At 38.5% G+C, this 19,851-nt stretch overlaps 1 protein-coding gene across 24 annotated transcripts in view; it reads right to left on the bottom strand.

The window, feature by feature from the left end:
• Nucleotides 1–19,851, bottom strand: part of ERC1 (ELKS/RAB6-interacting/CAST family member 1) — a 293,279-nt gene that overhangs the window by 207,398 nt on the left and 66,030 nt on the right. For 9 of the 24 annotated variants that reach the window (XR_010467217.1, XM_065035879.1, XM_065035970.1 and 6 more), the window contains exons 3-5: nucleotides 18,930–19,346; nucleotides 5,035–5,109; nucleotides 3,327–3,482 (exon numbers count right to left, since the gene is read on the bottom strand). Coding sequence is in view for 23 of the 24 variants with exons in the window: in XM_065035879.1 (XP_064891951.1) it covers nucleotides 3,327–3,482; nucleotides 5,035–5,109; nucleotides 18,930–19,346 (648 nt within the window). In the remaining variant the exon portion in view is untranslated. Of the gene's footprint in view, nucleotides 1–1,449; nucleotides 1,543–3,326; nucleotides 3,483–5,034; nucleotides 5,110–18,929; nucleotides 19,347–19,851 lie in introns of all 24 variants that reach the window. The other 15 variants (XM_065035804.1, XM_065035905.1, XM_065035828.1 and 12 more) reach the window with 2 other exon arrangements.

The raw sequence follows: 19,851 nt of genomic DNA, 5'->3' as shown, positions 1-19,851 counted from the left end.
TATATTAAATGCATGTACTAGTAGAAATAACAGAGGAAAAGCTTGGGTAAATGTAGTTTTATCATGACAACACTGTTTCAGTAATGGGCAATTAAAGAAAGGAAGCTCTTTACTGAAGAGCATTAAAATTGCATCAACAGATGTCATCAAGGACTCCTGTGTTCTACTGTGAAACTGCATATATGAGGAGATAAGGAAGAAGGGGACTGGAGGAAGGAGGACGCATATTTCAAAAAACCTCATTCATGCAAATTTTTTAAAATGCAGTAATGGGAAGGAGGACAAGAAGTATGTAATTTATAGAACTGTTCAACAGTTTATTGTTCATTTAATTCAAACATACTAGTTGTGTGGGTTTTTTTTTTTCATATTTTTACTAAAAGCAAATATGTCCATATAATGATTTCACCACCTATTTAAACGAGATACAGAAGTAGATGTTAGCAGCACTATATGTGCTGAGGGCTACTGGCCAATGCAACCAGTTGCACAACGTTGCTCGGCACAGCAGAATAGCTGGGAAGATATGAACTATTTTCTGCTAGTTATGTTTGCTGGAGTATCCAAAAAAAACAAGCAAGCCTACTTAAAAATTTCAGATTATAAACTTTTTCAACTAGTAGGTAGGTTGAATGATGGTAAAACTTTCTCAAATCAATTTGTTCTTTCTTTGAAAAGATAAATTCTTTTTGGGGTCATATCACAAGAGATGTTTACCCTAAATACTTGTATTCTGGTGAAACGCTGTCATCTAACACAACCACATTTCATTACATTAGAATTCCCCAGTTGCACCCCAAGACTGTTCTCTCTAGAATCCCAATTTCAGAGCTGTAAGCCCACACTGCCAATGTGCTAAGGCTCTTTAGGAAGAATCCAGTGCAAACCATTCCAAGTAGCAAGAGAATTTTAAACAGTATTACTTGCTCATATCTCTCTTCTCGGTGAGACACTATAATTCCTCAGCAAATGCACTAATTTCACAGCAAAGCAATAACCTACATCATGCTGCTAAAATTAAACAATCAGTTTTAAAAAGCGTTCAGCATCCAGCTTTTGTTATTTTTTGTGAAACAATGTTAAGAGGGTTCAGCAAGTGTTTTCAAATTATTTTTGTTCTACTTGTTTCAAATCTCTTTCAAAGTCTGGTCCCAAAATGGGTGCTGAATACTTCCGAAAATCTGCTTAAATAGAGAAGAATAAGCTATTGCTAAAACACCTGATACCATTAAAAAACCCGTAACAAAACAAATACAGATGTTTAGTTGAAGAGTGATGTTATGGACACCAAAACCATGAGAACAGAAAGGCAGCTACAAGGCTGAGCAGGCTGTTAGTTCTACTGTTATATTGAGTCATGAAGAAGGTAAGAGAAGAAAAGCTACCCCGAAAGCCAGAGAGCTCGCAAGCCCCAGTGAATGGCCACTGCACACAAAAAATAAATCTTACTGCAGAGACCTCGGCCTGGAGACCAGCCACTCTTTTTTTCAGGTCCTCCCCTTGAGCCTCTTTGGCACTTAGCTCTTCCTTCAGTTGCTCTACCTGTCACGACATTGTTATGCTTTTAAATATTTATCATTTGTCAGCTTCTAGTTGGCCTGTTTCAATCCAAGTAACTAAAAGTGACAAAAGAACTGAACAGAAGGATCAACACTGGCCACTCATTTTCTCTTCCATTCTTCGTTAAATCTTCTCAAAAGTTTAATGTCTCTGTAATTTCATATAGGCTGCCAGACAAGAGTTTGATTATGAAACAAAGATGTACAGTCATGGTTATGTTTATACATGTCAAATATGGGGCACCTCACCCAACAGTTTTGCAACTGGAATTCATGAAGAAATTAGGACAGGAAAAGGGATGTTTATCAGTTTAAGAGAAATAAAGTTAATTGTCAAGATACAGCCACAGATGATTATACGATACGATAGTGGAAAAAAAAAATGCACAGTTACAAAACAAGGTAGGACAGCAAGATATAAAGATTGGAGCTGGCTATGAGTCATGAGTGAAGAATTATCAAAAAAAAGCAAATTTTCTGCAGGAAAATAAATGAGCTGAAACAATAGGTGGGAAAGATCCAGAAGGTGAGAATCTGAATAGATCTACACGACCACAGAGGGAGAGGACAAGGGGAAATGGAAGAGTTGCTAACAAAGGAAGAAGGAAAGAAGAAAAGAAGAAGGAAACGAGAAAAAAAAAAAGAAGAAAGGATGGAAGGAAGAGGTGCTAAAACCTTCTATCTATTCCTAATTTGAAGGAGGTATATCCTTCAATTCCTAGAAGCAACTCAGCGGGATACAGGGCAAAAGTGTAAAATAACAGATGTGGTTATCTTGAGGTAAATCAGTGAGCTGGCATGAGGGAAGTGAAACAAACACATATTTATTACATGTTTCTACTTCAGGGCATGTAACACTTCCCCAAGAAACTTTCTCCAGCATTCTTTTTTCAACAAATAATTTCAAGCACGACAAATGCAGTAGGTTACAGTTATTCAGGACCTAGTAGAGTAATTTTCAACCTCTGTTCCAGTGATTTGTACACTGCTCACAGGGAGTATGCAAAAGCTAACTAAGAAAAGCAGGACTGCTCACACTATACTTAAATTTACTGTACAAGGTGGCCTGAATTTTCATGAGAAGATGTTAGGGCCCACTGAGGGACTGAGAAACTTTTCCTTGGGAGAAACAAAGAATGAATTGTCTTTCGGCTATAAACAATTCAGTAGTCAGTGTCCATCTTTACACCTGAGGATGAACACATCTCATTGTTCTATTTGTCCTGTATTCCCAATGGCATTAATTCATGTTGGTACCACCACTGTTGTAGAATCTACTCTCATTCTGAGTCCACTACTGGAAGGAGAGTGTAATCGAAAGCCATTATAGTGACAGTTCATGATCTTTACATAATCAAAAGGCCCACAAGTTATAGTACAACAGCTGCAAAAAGAAACAATATTTTTTTCAATAGACGACATTTGAAAAGACTCGAGACCAAATAAAACGGACAACTGTAATGGACTAGCAACAGTCTAAAGATAAACACAAAATCCTTCTGAAATAAAAGAAATGTGTGAAAGCAAAAGCAGAATTCGGGCCATTTACCTTACTGAACCTGTGTTATAATCTTGTCAAATTTGAATTTAAAATTCTCTGAAATGTTTTAAGATTATTTTAGTGGCTTCATGGCAGAATACAAATAAATTCTGTTTCTGAGCACCTGAATGGGAACCCAAACTGTAACTTCTTACTGAAACACAAAAGCTTCTCTCATCTGTTTGCTAAGCTCTGTTCATCTTACTAGTCATTTGTTTTCTCAATACCTTATTTTTCATGAATTTGGAATGACTACGGTACACCTCCATTTGCTTCATTTCCTCTTCACGTTCCTCTGTGCTCAGAGCTCCATTTGACTTCAACATCTGAATCTCTTCTTCCAAATCCCGGAGACCACGCTCCATGGAAGAAATTTTTGAATCCTGAAAACCATTAGAAGAAACAGTTAGATATTTAGATGATCTGTTAAAATACCATTGGAGTAAAAAAAAAACGAAAAAAAAAAAAACAATAAAGCAGACTTTTGCAACAAGAAATTAGGAAGGTGGTACAGTGAAATGCTATGTTGTAATTCACAACAGTATTTTGTTTCAGCACTCACACCATTTCCCAGAAATACTGGTGTTTCTCTTTTGATAGTAAAGATGGCTTATTGTTACCAGATAGTCAATTAGATTTCATTACTATGGACCACAGAGATGACTAATAAAAGGAAGACGGTAAATGAAAGACTCCAGACTAGAAAGATGGGAAATGACTATAGAAAACATTGAGATGCAGTGGAAATAGTTGGAAGGGAAAAAAGGAAGGAAAATAAAAGAAAAAGGCACAGGTAAAGGAGGAAGAAGAAAGGAAAGATACAAAAATGGAACAGAACATTTGGCAAAGACAGTTCCCAATTTTTTAACTGTATTTGTCCAAACCCTGGCTGATGTACTTTATTGACCATACAATATGAAATACAATTGCACAAAGCTGTGTAAACCACACACTCCACTTGTGGCTCCTTAGCTCTTGGCAAATTGCCATTGTTCCATTAGCTACCTGAGTTAATGGTTTAAGAATTCAATCACAATTTCATCCAGAAAAGTTAGCTTTATAATCATACACAGACATCTTTCTAGCTATATGACCCATTCTTTAAGAGGGTTTTGAGTCTGCAAACTTCTAATTTTGGTATAAAATTGTCCTGGTTTTGTTAAAAACAAGTTTCTCTTTCAGTGAATTTTGCCTGTCAGCTAAAGCCTTCATATTAACTGCATTTTCCTGGAGAACCAGACACATGTTTTGGTAAACCTAGCAATGGAATGCAAACTTATTGATAAGCATGGATGGACATCTCGCAAGACGGGCAACGAGAAACCGGTGACCAAGAAACTGACCAACTGTGTATAACGTTCCATTCACGTGAATACTTCATATAAAAGTGGGAGATCATGAGGATCTCGTCCCTTTTTCCCTTTTGCTTATGGCTGACATTAGGAGAGGACCTTGCTAGTTGTCCCTGCGGACTGAGGCCTAGTGAGAGACTGAATCCAGCTCCGATTGGCTGCAGAGTCCAATCCAGGACTTCGGTTGCCAGCTCTGCAGTTGCTGAGACTTTCAAGATTGGTTTTGTATATTTTGTATTATTTTCTCTATTCTTATTAGTAGCATTAGTAAAACATCTTTAATTTTTTTCCAGCTCTCTTCTCTCTATCCTTCTTTCCCTCCCGATCGCCTGTGCTGAGTGGGAAAGAGGGAGAGGGAGGGGCAAAAGGGGAAAGTGGGGGGAGGAGGAGGTTAACAATACATCTGCCAGGGTTTTATTGTCACCCCGCAATCTAAACCCTCGACAAAAATAAATATACTTATTTTAAACTAGAACTTATTTTAAACTGACAGAACTGTACAGTATTTGGCAGAGCTGCCTTTCATATGAAAACCCATTTTCCAAAGAACAAAGGATACTGATGCCTACATGCAATCATTTACCTTCATCTCAATAACAGTTTGCAGAGCCTTTGTCTTGGCTGTGTCAGGAGCATTTTCAAATCGACGATGGATCTCCTGTACCAGCAGAAAAGAAAGTAAGAGTTGGCTTAATTGCATTTTGTCTCACTTACCAAATACAAACAAAATTACTAGAAGCTTCTCTTCCTAATACATAACATAATTCAATGCTACTTTCTGATGTTACCAGTTCATATATTTCATTTTATTATTTCTCATCTCAAAGGAAGGACAGGTGAAAGTTCATCCAACAGAGTCACACCCTCAGTTAAAAAGGCACAACAGAAACTGCATCTTTGACTACCTACATACTAAAAATAAACTGTTGAAATGACAGCTTAGTCTACTAACACTCCCCATCATCTGCTTGCTAAACTAACCTAAACTATTGCTAGTTTCTCACGGAAGATATACACATAACTTATTTGACTAGATACTTACTGAAAACAATGCTGTGGTTTCTGTTTCAACAAGCTATAAGGTGCAGTTGGGTAGATAACTCTCTTTTCCCAAACTTTTTGCCCCAGAGTAGCAACACTTAATTATGCATGATGAAAGCCTTTCTCCACAAGGCCTCAAACACAGCTGAAAGTACATGAGTTGACAGCACTTTGCTCGAGGAGCTCGGAGTGCAGAGACAGAAGGACACGGAAGTCCAAGTGATATTTTTGTTGATGTGAATTCAAAAAACTAGCATGCTTCAGACTGCTCACTGAGGAATCACAGAATGGTTGGGGTTGGAAGGGACCTCAAGATCATCCAGTCCAACCCACCTGCTAAAGCAGGTTCACCTAGAGCAGATGACACAGGAATGTGTCCAGGCAGGTTTTGAATGTCTCCAGAGAAGGAGACTCCACAACCTCTCTGGGCAGCCTGTGTTTTGGCACCCTCAAAGTAAAGAAGTTTCTCCTCATATTCAGATGGAACCTCCTGTGCTTCAGTCTGCGCCCGTTACCCCTCATCCTACCATTGGGCACCACTGAGAAGAATCTAGTCCCATCCTCTTGACATCCACTCTTGAGATATTTATAAACACTGACAAGACCCCCTCTCAGCCTTCTCCAGGCTGAACAGACCCAGTTCTCTCAGTCTCTGCTCATAAGAAAGGTGCTCTTAGGCCCCTCATCATCTTCATAGCTCTCCACTGGACCGATAGAAAGCTGAAACAACTTGTTCAACCGTACAAAGTAGTTAGCGGTTTCAAACCAATAAGCAAGAAATACAGGAGAAACAATATATTATCTATTCCACTTTTTCATTATTTGTCTTAAAATAGTCTTGTCCTTATACCACATGCTAACATTAAATGTAGGAGTGTGAATACTCTTAGAAAGTTAATACTATAGCACATAAAACTATCTTGGTGCCCATAGAGTATGAATTGTGATATAAGTTAACCTAACAACAAATTATATATGTGTACACACACAGACACAGTTTAGCCACCCGGTGCCTTCAAACTCCTAGAAGACAAATCCAAAAAGCTATCCAGAAACTGGTATTTTCAATAGACATGGTGAAAATATAAGATTTTGTATCATAGTCATACTTGGTCCATATGACTAATTATTTGAATGAGAAAAGTAGAGTTGTATAGTGCTTTTCAAAATACTGAGAACACTACTTATCTTGTAAGACTGTTAAGTGTTCTTACATAGCTGTGAAGTGAGTAGAAATGTGTAGTGATGACAAGGGCCACAAGCAGGATTTTGCATAAATTTGGCACAAGGCCATTTGCATTATGTTGATGCCTGTGAGTGGTAATGACAAGAAAATTTAGTAAACTGTTTCTCTGTCTGTAAAGGCTATACTTGTGTATTTCCTGAGAAGGTACTTTTACAAGTATGTTTACCATGTATGGTGTTATTTTCTGGAAAAATACAACCAAAAAACCCCACCCAATAAAAAAAAAAAAAAGGGCAAACAAAAAAAAAAACCCAAAAATCTCACTACCAAACAAACACAAACAGTCCCTCTTGGGAAAAAAAGAAAGGTAATTGTTTCTCCCATACTCGACAGAGAACTTGAGAGTCTCTGGTCATGTACCACTGATACCAAATAGACCAGAGTGGAGGAATATTATTAATATTCTTCTACTTATCTGTACCTGCATTCACAAAAGGGATTTACTCAAATCTAAGCAGTCTAACCAGACTTTTCTTTTGGCTCAAGATGTTCTCTATCTGCCTGTAATGTACATGTCCAAAGGAAGGGTAGTGTGCGTTCTTCTCTGCTATTCTTCTCAAACGATGTCCGAGGCACAGCATAATAGGTAATTTCTCATCACCAGCCTTCTGTACTGCTGGTCTCTAGAACTCTTCCACTTTTTCATCTGCTTACAGGATTAGGAGCACGCTTCTTTTTTGTTGACAGTTAAACAGATATGGCTTCTACCTATTCAACAGGTTTTAAATCAGGTGAGGCAGCTAGTTTATCTTGAACATACTGATGTTAAATCTAAGGAGGGGAACATACTACACTGAGATGCTCTTTCCAGGATGCTGATCATAAGGCCATCTAAAGACTTCAGGCATTATCTCTGGCATCATCTCTGTAGCAGAGCTGTAAGCTTTTTCAAAACAGACAGCAAGCAGCCCAACACACTGAACCTTCTTCCAATGTTTGCTGTGTTCATCCTCAGAAGAAGAAACAAGAAGCTGTCGGCACACAGGATACCCTTGGTACAAGCTGGACCAGCATCCTCATGTCGCTTTTATTACCTACTCCATCCTCAGCATTTTTCCTGAGACACATCAATGAAACTACTTTTCTGGTCCATTTCCGATACTTGCTACTCAAGTTGCCACCTTCTTCAGAGGTAATCAAAGAATCACAGAATGTTAGGGATTGGAAGGGACCTCAAAAGATCATCTAGTCCAATCCCCCTGCCAGAGCAGGAACACCTAGATGAGGCTACACAGGAACGTGTTTCAGGCGCGTTTTGAATGTCTCCAGAAAAGGAGACTCCACAAACCAACACTTCAGAGATTCATTCAGTTATGCTGCTATACATGTTAGAAAAGCAGCTCATCATGAGGTTGAATTTGCTTTAATTTTACCACATACTCTGCCCATAAGAAAATCAGAGCTTATCTTACTACCCTCAATCAAGGATCAGAGATAAAAATCATAGTGCTACATACTGCTTTAATAAGAATAAGCTATGATAAGCTTCTAAGACTCAAGACCAGTCTGAGCATTTACAAATATGACAGGGAGCAGATCCAACACCCTCCACCTGTCTCTCAGTGCTCTTACCAGTATCTGTCATGAAAAACAAGACTGTTCTTCAGTGTCCTTGATTTTCCTCCATAGGGAACAATCTCAGCTGCCTTATTTAAGGTAGCTGTGGTATATTTTTCCCTGTTTCCATTTCAGCCACCTTGAATGTGTTGATTCAAGAACTGCATCATAATTACAAGATATTGTGGCTGTCAGTCCTTCTCATGAGCTCTGGACAAAGCAAGTTTCTGTCTTGTCACCAGTGCAACATCGTTGCAGACACCTGTTCAATATCTTAGCACGTACGACTCTACGGCTAGACTGAAGCCTTCAAAAATTTGCAAAGGATGCTTTTGTACAATTTAAGTGATAGGAGCAGCTTCCTCCTGAAAAATCTCCATATCTGAAGTATGCAGAGTGGACACTGGGGACTCTGTTCATGCATTCACCAAACAGTATATTGCTGGAGAGGCATCCAGATACTTCACTACTCTGGAAGAGGAGGTTCGTATCTATTTGGCTGAAGTGAAGAGAACTGCTTGGATTGAGCCATTGTACAAGTACACAAACATCTGAATAAGAAAGAAACGTGACTTCTGACTATACCTCTGAGAGGTTCATAACATGTCCCACATCTTCCAAGCCCTTCTCAGAATTATCTTTTCCTGCAATTCCCAGGCTGAGCAGAACCAAGAGGGTAAGACACACACTGTCCTTCTTGTAAATTCACGTGTGGCACTTTAAGTGAGGTGGTATTTGAGAACACTTATTCCTGCACATATCCTATATTGCTGTAATACCGATTTATTCTGTAATCTCTGCTTGGCTATGAAAGTACCTACTAAGAACATATATAGAAAAAACACAACTCCAAAAACATAATTTAACTTCTTTGAGAGGAAACTGCTAAAAACAGTCCACAGTTGAAGACACCCAGTCACATCTTGGCAGTGGGTTCAAATACATGTCCACTTGAAAAAAGTTACATGGGAGGGGAAGAAAAGAGGGTCTGAATCCCTCAGATTTCAGAATTAAAAAGTTACTTTTCCTAACTTCAAAACTCATGTATGGAGAAAAGTGAATAAATCTGAAGATGATTCTTTAAGCTTAAAAAGGTGAAGAAAGATCTGAGAGTGAAAAGTATCCTATTCTGAATTGCATGAGCTTTTCACCACATGCAGAAAGTTATATCTCCAGCTGTTCCTGTCACATCAGTTGTACAACTATCCAAGGATCATTATTGTAGACTAAAAATTAAATAGCTGGATAAGAGAGATAAATTAAAATAAAATCTTGTGAAATTTTAGAAACTGAGACAACAAAAGATCAAAACATCAAAAAATAATATGCCAACCGTCTAAATATATATTACTTTTATTTTAGGAGTGCAATTACCTACTAGATAATTTCCAGTTGTGCTCAGACATGCTCTCTGACCTGAGAACGTAAAAGCAACTACTACTATGGAAATGGAATAGATAGAACACACAACATGCGAACAGTGTGTCACTAAAGGGATGCTGACAAACAGCATCTGCTTTTCACATTGCACAGCATTTTCCCAAATAAAAAATTCTTCTAAATTCTTTCTTTAGAAATGCCTGTGCCTCCAGTGTCTGAAGTAACGCTTTCTTTGCACTTCAGCAAAGGAAATGTCCTACTTCTATCATCTTAGGTAATTCCACTGTGATTTGGATGACACAACCTGACGAAAAACATCTCCCACCTCCGAACTGCATAGTAAGGACTTAATTTTGGCAACATGCCCACAGTTCCAAAGGGCCTGAAAAAAGGGTCACAGGCAGCCCGGACCTCCCTAGAACACAGACTTAAATGCAGCTGCCGAAGGAAGGTTGTGCACAGACAACCTTCTTAATCGTGAAATACAGGTTGTGTACTTTCAGTGGCAGAATGGAGAAGTATTAATACATCTTATCTCGGATGTATTCAGATTCTATTGTAGCCACACACTACAGAGATTAATGCAAATTTTATTCTCATCTTCAGAACAGGACTTTGAACAATAATTAAAAGCACAGGACCACACAGAGATAGCAGGACCACAAAAACACAAAACTAATCCTTCATTCCTTGCAAGTTATCCATTCTGATAAAGTAATAAAGCATTTTTCCTTTCTTATACTTTCATTAAGAACTTTCACGTGTAACTGATACCGGTCCACAACAGTCTAGACAACTTCAACATCTTCTTACCTTTGAACGCAACTTAAATTATTATAGCAAAAGATGGCTTATATAAATTTTATGTTTTAAGTGTTTTTATATGTTCCATGATTCCTCTATTTAAAAAAAATAAAAAGGGGAAAAAAGCTACTTGTTCCCAAGTTTTGTGCAACATGCATGCTTTTCACTGTTAATTATTATTACTATTAAAAATATGCACCATATTTTTGTTACAGTTTAGCCAGTGGGAACTTCTAGCCACAAGATATCATCACAACATTGCCAAGAATACAGAAAAATGCTCTATTATCCAATTGCTTTTCCAAGTTTCATGTTTAATACTCCATTATTATAAGCTATAAGAGTATCCTCAATTCTTTAACATAAACAAGAAGAAGCTGGAGGGACACCTTACTACCTGTTTCACAATAGTGTTATCTCTAAGGGTACACCGTGTCCACTTTGAATGTCTACAATTTAAAACCAATATTGATATACTGAAGAGAGTTCAAAGAAGGACTGCAGGAGCATAATTTGTCTTTAGAAAAAAATTATCGAAACAAAAGTTATTGTACAAATTGATCACAGCTTTAAAGTTCCTTCACAGGCCAAAAAAAAAAAATAATCAAAATATGTTGTTCTGTCTAAAAAAAAATATTAAGATTCAATAACTGGAAACTGAAGGCTAGAAATAGTAAGAAGTTTTAAACAGTGTAGCTGCCTTAACCAGAGGTGGGGTTGGTACTTCATTGCTACCATGTTTTAATTGAGAATAGCTATTTTCCTTTTAAAAAAAGAATCTACTTCAAAATAGAAACTAAAGGTGTGCATCATATTACCTTACACCTGCCAAGTAGGTCTGCAAGGTAGCACAGTACTAAGAACATTGAATAGGTAAAGAATAGCTGTGATAAAGTTATTTTAATGCATCATAAAGAATAACAAATTCTGTGGCTTCTTCCTTGAGCAAGAAATGCCAAAATAATTGAAAATTAGATAACAGAATTTAGAATTGAAGGAGTCCTCAATACTGAGCAGTACCAGCACTATGTCTTTAAAATATTAATAAATTATACATACATGCACAATAGTGAAGGAAGGAATTTAATCAGATTATTTTCTTCCTTTACAACTGGGCCATATCATTCATTGCTGATTCCTCAGTTAGCCCTGCTTCCAATTTTGCATGGGAATTGGAAGAAATGTGAAGGTGGACTTTTAAGCAATGATGGTTTTATAGTAGAGTAGGCTGTATGCTTAAAAATACAGCATTTTATCTTTCAGTAGCACCACAAGATAAGGGCTCTCAAAGCAAAAAAGGACACGCCTTCCATTTCCTGCAGAACCTACATAATCAGATAGCATGTATCGCATAGAAAATAAGAAAAATGTGCTCATTCATACATGAATTCCTTTTCAACAGAATTGACCAATACATATGACATGCAGATAAAAATACAGCTGTAATTTTGACCTTTTTTATCTTAACTGGCATACCCATGTCTTTACATGATCAAATACGATATTCTGTGCAGGATTGTTGCATCAGTAAGTGGATTGGATTGTTTTAGTTAATTAAAAAATATTTGTTTTTATTCTCCATTATGTAATCCAGGTCTTACTGTCATTCTTTTAAAAAGTGACACATAAGACATTCCAAACTACAATGATATTATAAAAAGCAAAATGTACAAAGAACAAATAATACATTTTCTCAAGTCACAATAGCCCAATTTCTCAAACTTTTTTCTACAAAAACACTGTTTGTTTTAACACCACTTCCAGACAAATCAAGTAATTTTAATGAAGATATAACTATCTAAGTTATCTTGATTTAAATCACTTCTCCCTGCTAACCTCCTCTGAAGGGTGAAAAGAATGAAGCAGCAGTAGAAAAAGCAGAAATTTTATGTTTTTAACTCATCAGAAAGATGCCCCCTAGTATGGCGGTAGTAAGAGTTCCAGCTACTGAGTCAATCCAGCTACTCCAACAAACCAAAAAATCTCTCTAAAACTGTCTTCTTTATGTTGCAAAATATTGCAACAGGACAGAAATGTTCTTGGGGATAACTCTAATTGTTTTAATTAAAACTTGTAAATCCTTCTCTGAGCCTGGAGTAGAAAACGGTAAGAATTTTAACATGTGCATGGGAAAAAATCTGTTCAGATAAGGCAAATAACCTTTCTCTTCATTGGGCATTATTCAGTAGTGCTCCAATGGTACGTCCATCCTTTCTCACTAAGCTCCTTGCTGCTGCTCTTTGACCATCACAGTATGAAGCTGGATAATCAAAAGCTAAGGCAAGTATACGTCTGTTATATCCCATGCACCTGCTCGCTGCTCTGACAGACACCTGCCCTAAGTGGAGACGTAAAAAAGGGTGCTCACAGAAATGAGTGTTACCTCCTAGAATAAAGTGAACCCTGTTTGATTCAATAGCTATAAACAGGGATCAGTTCTTGTAATAAGGCCATACCAGATAACTGCACTACAGTTCACAAATGGGACTTTGTGTGGTTGCCATTTCAACAAACACTGAAGACGAAATGAAATAATAGCTTTTTCTGCCATAGCCTCTTTCCTTAAGTTCATTGTAAATGAGTGCTCTTATGAGTGACCCATTTCAGTGACTGCTTGACATACAAAAGCACCCTTTATTTAGTAAGCACTACATCCCTAACTCCTCAATTGAGTTTTACACTGGGTTGTATTAAAAATCCATCTTGTTTGAAAAGGCCCAATTATTTAAAAAAATAAAAAATAAAACCTGTAATTTACTGCAGAACACAGTTTTTGTGACACAAAGTACAAAGCTACTTGGCTTCCTTGTTGCACACCCTTGTAACATGCAAACCTTGAACCTAGAACTGGCTCCTGAAGAAACCTTCTGGATGAAGAGCCTTTTTTTCTGGTGAGGCCCCACCTTGAATCCTGTGTCCATCTTTGGGCCCCTTACCACAGAAAAGACATTGAAGTGCTGGAGAGAGTTCAGAAAAGGGCAACAAGACTGGTGAGGGGTCTGGAGCACAAGTCTGACGAGGAGCAGCTGAGGGAACTGGGGCTGTTTAGCCTGGAGAAAAGGAGGCTGAGGGGAGACCTTATCGCTGTCTGCAACTACCTGAAAGGAGGTTGCAGCATGAAGGATGTTGGTTGTTTTTCCAAGATAACAAGTGATAGGACAAGAGGAAATGGCCTCAAGTTGTGCCAGGGAAGGTTTAGATTGTATATTAGGAAAAAATTCTTCACAGAAAGGGTTGTCAAGCATTGGAACAGGCTGCCCAGGGAAGTGGTGGAGTCTCCATCCCTGGAGGTGTTTAAAAGGCACATAGACAAAGTTCTTAGGGATATGGTTTAGTGATAGATTTAGCTTACGGTTGAAATCAATCTTGAGGGTCTCTTCCAACTGAAATGATTCTATGATTCTGTTTCCAAACAAAAGGCTGTATTCAGCTATCTGTCCCCCAGACCTGGATCCACAGATCATGGAATAATTGTCTAATTTTTGTCTATCAAATCAAAACGCTGTTTCTTTCCTTGTGCTGAAATATGCTGCCAGCCTGTTACACTGATATTTCCATGACCACTTCACCCCACCTGCAATACCTGCTCAGCCTCACACCTTGAGCCAACAACTCCCTTCTCCCAGGAGAATGCTATAGCTACAAGATGACTGTTTGACTTGAAGAAGGGAGACACATTTTTGACCTCTTGCTGAAAGTACTGACAACAGCCACATACAGCCTGTCACGAGTCACTTGCAGGATATAACTTTGTTTTAAAAATGTGATATGCCTGTTATGAAGGAACAACTAGCACCATACATGACATCTACATCTTTTCAGGAAAAGGCAATGGTTAGGACCATGTATATAATCAGGACTCTGAATATATGTTATAGAAGGCAAGATAAGATTGGCAGCTTCATAAACACACTGGCCAATTAAAATAACATAATACATTTAGGAACTTCGCCTCATACATTCTTCTTAGTCCGTATGATTTGAGCCACCAAATATTCATCCCTACCTGAGCAGGAGAAATGAAGTGATACATTATACTGACTAATGGTCAGGTTCCATTTAGTATATACCATAGCTCCACTGTGAACAAAGAGTATTTGGGTTACAGAGTATGTACGTACAGTAGCAACACAGAGACAAGTCATCACATTAACTAGTGTAGTAAAGTCTGTGCTGATATCCCTTGTGAAGGAGTAAGAAAATGAGACAACATTGCCAAAGTTGTTCGGCAAATATCTGACAATAATACAGAGTGAGCAGCTTCTTTTTGTTCCCCCTGGGTAGAACCAACACAGATAGTTTTGTTTTTATCCTTTCTTCCAGACAGATGAGAAATCTGGTCTAAACTGTTTTCTCCAAAATCTCTCAAGATGTTACCTGTTTATCGACTGTGACACGAAAACTGTATGATCTCAGTTCTTTCTTCAGATATATATTTCTAAAGACAGATAGTAACTGACAAAATCAAAAAGAGAAAGATTTAACCAAGTTCCCGTAATAATGTTGCACTGTCCATAGAAATCATAGTTTGCCCATGGTAGTCCAAGTGTCTGGAACACCAGGTGTGGATATAATGCCACCATATTCTGCCATAAGTTGCACTGATATTTGGTCTATCCGATAGCCTGTATAGCTGAGAAAAGCCTATTTTTACTCCGTGCATCCAGCACTTTGTGGAGGAGAGGGAGCAGGGAGGTTTTCAAAAAGAGCACAGCAAGCTTTGTCATCTTTAGAGCTATGAGCTGTCACTGCCATCACTGATAATTTTGCAACAGGTGAGTCTGGAACAATGAGGTGGCAGTTAATGCAACTTCGGAACTATTCTGGAAGCTGTAGTCCAGCTGCTGGATTTCATCAAGTATTTCTTGTTGGTATGACAGTAATCTTGTTTTTGAAAGTTAAGTCTAGAATACCAACAATAATGTGAATAATTTTCAGTAAGACTTAAGAAGGGGTATTCAAAATAGCAGCCCGCTTTTTATAAGCTATGAAGTTTAGGCTTGTTTTCTATGGCAGAAGAATGTGATGCAGCCACACTGTCATCTGCTGAACTCATGGCATCCAGGTCCATGTCTGTAATTCAGATGGTCAATGAGACATTCAATTTTTCATTATTTTGTGTTAATGACAGACTGTCCTCTGTCTCACTGAGGTGCCAAATACAGCCTATGCTGGATACAGGTTCTTTGCTATGGACCTGTATGGAAAGACTGTTCCCTGAAATACAGGACATTTGGGAAAAGCCCCAGAAAGCCAGACTGCTTATGGAGATACCTCTCACTATCTGCAGAAGAATCCATTTCATAATCTGGATATGGGAGACCAAGAGAGTGCTCTGGGTGATGATCGAAGATGTGCAACATCTTTTATATGAGGAACAATTAAGCAGTGTTAGACTTTTCAGCCTGGAAAAAGACAGAACTTGGAAGGGATATGACAACTCTCAAACTGTGAGTGGCACAGAGTCTTGGGAGCAATCACTCACCCCATCACTGTGTCTTCCAGTGCAAGAGGAAGAGGCTGTCAATGAAGGAGACAGGTTCAAACTCAAAAGAAATGAGGCAGGTTCTTCCTGCAACAAATAGTAGGCTTGTAGAACTAATTATCAAATGATGCTACAGCTGCCAAAGTTTACACAGGCTCAAGACATTGACCACGTACTCGGATGGCAGATCCATGTAGGATACTAAATGGACAAGTCACAAAAAGTTCAAGAAAACCCTCATCTGTAAATAGTTGGGAACATGGGACAGTATTACAGAGAAGTATCACGTTTGCCTTGTTCCTACCCTTTCCCGGACTAAAAGGATCGTTGGCCTGCACCAGCGCAGCCATTCCTTGGTAATGATCTTATCAGAAACACAGGTCTGGGCTGTCTTAAGAATTTCCTTTCCTTAGGAAATTAGTGCAGTCTTTGGTACAATCACAGTAACAAGTGAAAAAAAAAATGAATGAACTCATATTTAATTTTCAAGGTCAGGCGGCTGGCCAGCACATCTGCACTGTCTGTCTGAGAAACCATCTGATGACCTTGAGTCTCAACATCACGCATTTGAATTACATGAAGGCTTCAAAGCTGAAAAATGCAGCGATACCTTTTTGCTTCAAGATGCAGATCTTTATTATTATTACCATCACAGATTTTTAACAGAAGTCTAATACACTTGTAAAATCAGGAACAGTACTAGTGGATTCCGACAACTCAGAACTTGGTTTAGCTAAGATGGTCAAAACTGCTATTGAAGTTTTCTCAGCTTTTCTGATGTGTTAGAACATGAACTATAAACATCGAGCTCCCAAGCGCATGCAAATCCCTTTGAGATACCAATCCTTCTTTTAACAGCAGTATTTAAAGAAGAGTTTAGCATGCCTTTCCAGATACTGGGAATGCTAGATATAGAACCATCACAAAAGTAGATTTCTCCAAGGCAGCTCAAAAATTCCATAATTAGTATCTAGAGTAGCAAAGGGCTAAAATAACCTAAAACTATGGAAATACAGGTAAACACATAATGGAAGATTAGCTGAGGGGGGTGATGCAGACGTATCTAAGAGATTCTGCACAGAGACAACTTCCAAGTGTGGAACAGTGACAGCAATGCTGCTTCATGCAGACAAGACTGAGTTCACTTAGCTCAGAGCTCAAGGATAACACACGAGTACTAACAAAACCGTTCCTGATGTGACACAGTTCCACAGGAGATAATCTGGCATCTCTTCACATGGCACCATGTTTCCAAGGCTACTAAGGGTGCTCAGCTTCAAGACTGGATCCCACACCTATCAATGGCTTGAGCTACAAATTACAGTATACCCAGCTCACCCTTCTCGATGCACTAGAGCTGGGTGAGCAGCAAGGAGTAATTAACTTTAAATATTAGATAAACAGCATTTGCAGTTTCAAAGTTAGTAAGTAATCTCTACGCTCTCCAGGAAAACTTTTATAATAAAGGCTAGGACTTAAATGATTGATGATTTTCAGATACATGTGAATGAAACAAGAATTCTTATCTCTCAATGGCTACTCAGCAGCAGCAGAAACATACGTAACCGCATTCCTAAAAGAATTACACAGCTCCTGCTAGCTTTTCATTTATGTTGCTGGACTTAAAGCAGAAACAAATGAGAGCCATTTGGGGCTCTTCCTGAAATAGATAGAAGAACTGGAACAGAATTATCATTGGTTGCTAAATAAAGGAAAAACTGTAGTGTAGAAACTCTGGAATCATATTATCTTCACTCCAGACACTCAAGAGATTACTGCTCTAAAAAAATAAATCTGGCCTAAATCTGCCTCAGAAACGCAATGGGCTCTAGCTTTCTTACATAAATGCTTGTAAAAGCACAAGTACAATGGGTCAGGCCATGGAAAACATATGAATAAGGGGTATTAAGAAGCATTAATTTGCTGCAAGCACTCGTCTCAAAAACCTCTGTGCCTTGCTTCCCTGATTTCTTAGAAAGGGCGCTTAAATCTTGTGTTTTCCATCAGGTTTTCAAAAAAAACTCTGAACCACAATACAGACATACAATGCCCAAACCAGTTCATTAGAATCATACACCCATACTACACGTACATGTATAGCTATCAGTTCATGCATTCAAGCTACAGATGTTTGTGAAATAATCTTTACAGAAAATCTTACAATTAGTGAATACACGCATATACGTACCTACATGTATATGTGCACGACACGTGCTGAATTACTAGCCTTTTGGAAGTTAATATAGGAACTGGTTGATGAGAGGAAAATTCAATTAAAAATATCAAGAAATTTAAAGACACTGGCTACACAACAACTCGTTTATTTTCTTTTATTTTTCTTTATGCTTTTATTTATGCTTTTATGCAGCCTATATTTTATTGTAACTAGTTTGGGATGATTAATAGTGAAGAATGCCTGCCACTGTACTCCTCTAAGGTGGAATACAGATATAATAATAGTTTACCTTTCCTGTTTTCAGAGGGATGGGGGGAGAGGGGTTACTATGTGTGTAGCATGTCCCTTTAAGTAATCTTTTTTTTGGCTGTGCATCCAGGGCAGCTAATAGTTTTATCAAATACCCTTCATAGCAAGATGACTGTTTCCATGGAAACCGTGGAGCAATCATCCATTACTCCTGCAAAGATTTCTCTCTGCTCTCTCCTAAATACAGGTAGCTACTTTCTCTCAAACTAAAATAGAATGGAAGAATGATTTTTACAGTCTGTGCGACAATTCACCTCCAGAGCTTCATATGGGGGAAGCAGGGCCTAAAGCACAAAACCCCAGAAAGCACATGCAAGGAAGCCATAAAGAAGTTCTTAAATAGGGACAAATTCTGTCACATCTGCAATGTAAAATACAGCCCACAGAGAAGATGAAAGATTCTTTCCTTACAGTTGCAAAATGGAGAGGCGACAGAGAAGAACTTAAGATCGGAGATGAACCCAGAGCTTGGTCACTTACCTCTCTCAGCATGTTGTTTTCTTTCTCCTTCTGTTCAAGAAGGCTCTCCAAGTGGTGCATGTGCATCTCTGCCTCAGCCAACCGTCTTGTCCGCTCATGATCTTCCTCAGTGGCTTTTGCTGACAGACCTTTACTCTGCAGCATCTCCAGCAGCTTTTTGATGGACTCATCACGTGCATTTAAGGTCTGTTTCTGTGTCTCAATACGCAGTTCCATCTCTTCTAAGGTTTTACGTAGCAGGAAGAGTTCCTTGGCCTGGCGTTCGTGCTCTGCATGAAGCCGTTGGAAGTTTTCCTCTGTCAGCTCCGCCACAAAGGGCTCGCTGGTTCTGGTGCTGCTGTCCTGCTGGAACAGCTGGTTCAGGTCCCGCTGGATCCGAAGCTCATCTTGGAGAGCCTGGATAGTCATCTGCATATGCTAGAAGAATAAATAAATAAAATCAGAGGATTCCCTCCACTGGAGATATAAAGAGAACAGTATGATCCACAACAGTCCTCCTGAACCATCAACCAAGAGGAAACCACAACACTGACAGATCAACACTGTTTTTTGAAAGCAGAATTGCCGTGGAACTGGGTTATACTACAGAAATTTCAAGTCCCTCCTTTTACACCTGGTACACGTTGTGTAACACTAGAAACCTCTTACTTGGGTGACTCTCCCACCAACTTGAGTCACTCTTTCAAATGGGAAAATGTCAGTAGGCATTTGTCAGTAATCTGAGAGCTTAAAATATTTTTTTTCTCCAAATGTTTGCCTACCTTACAAAGAATTCTGCATAAGAAATCCTAGACTAGAATTACTATTCTAACAAAGTAGAGGGACACGTGACTACTAGAATTTACATACCATCTAATAAAATGAAGTCAGCCATGAAGGCTCCTAAGGTCTTCCATACTAACACTACATGTAGCACAGATTT

The sequence above is a fragment of the Columba livia genome, chromosome 1 (assembly GCF_036013475.1).
Source record: "Columba livia isolate bColLiv1 breed racing homer chromosome 1, bColLiv1.pat.W.v2, whole genome shotgun sequence".
Taxonomy (NCBI): Eukaryota; Metazoa; Chordata; class Aves; order Columbiformes; family Columbidae; genus Columba; species Columba livia.
The sequence above is the reverse complement of the archived record's forward strand: the minus strand, read 5'-3'. Positions and strand labels throughout refer to the sequence as shown.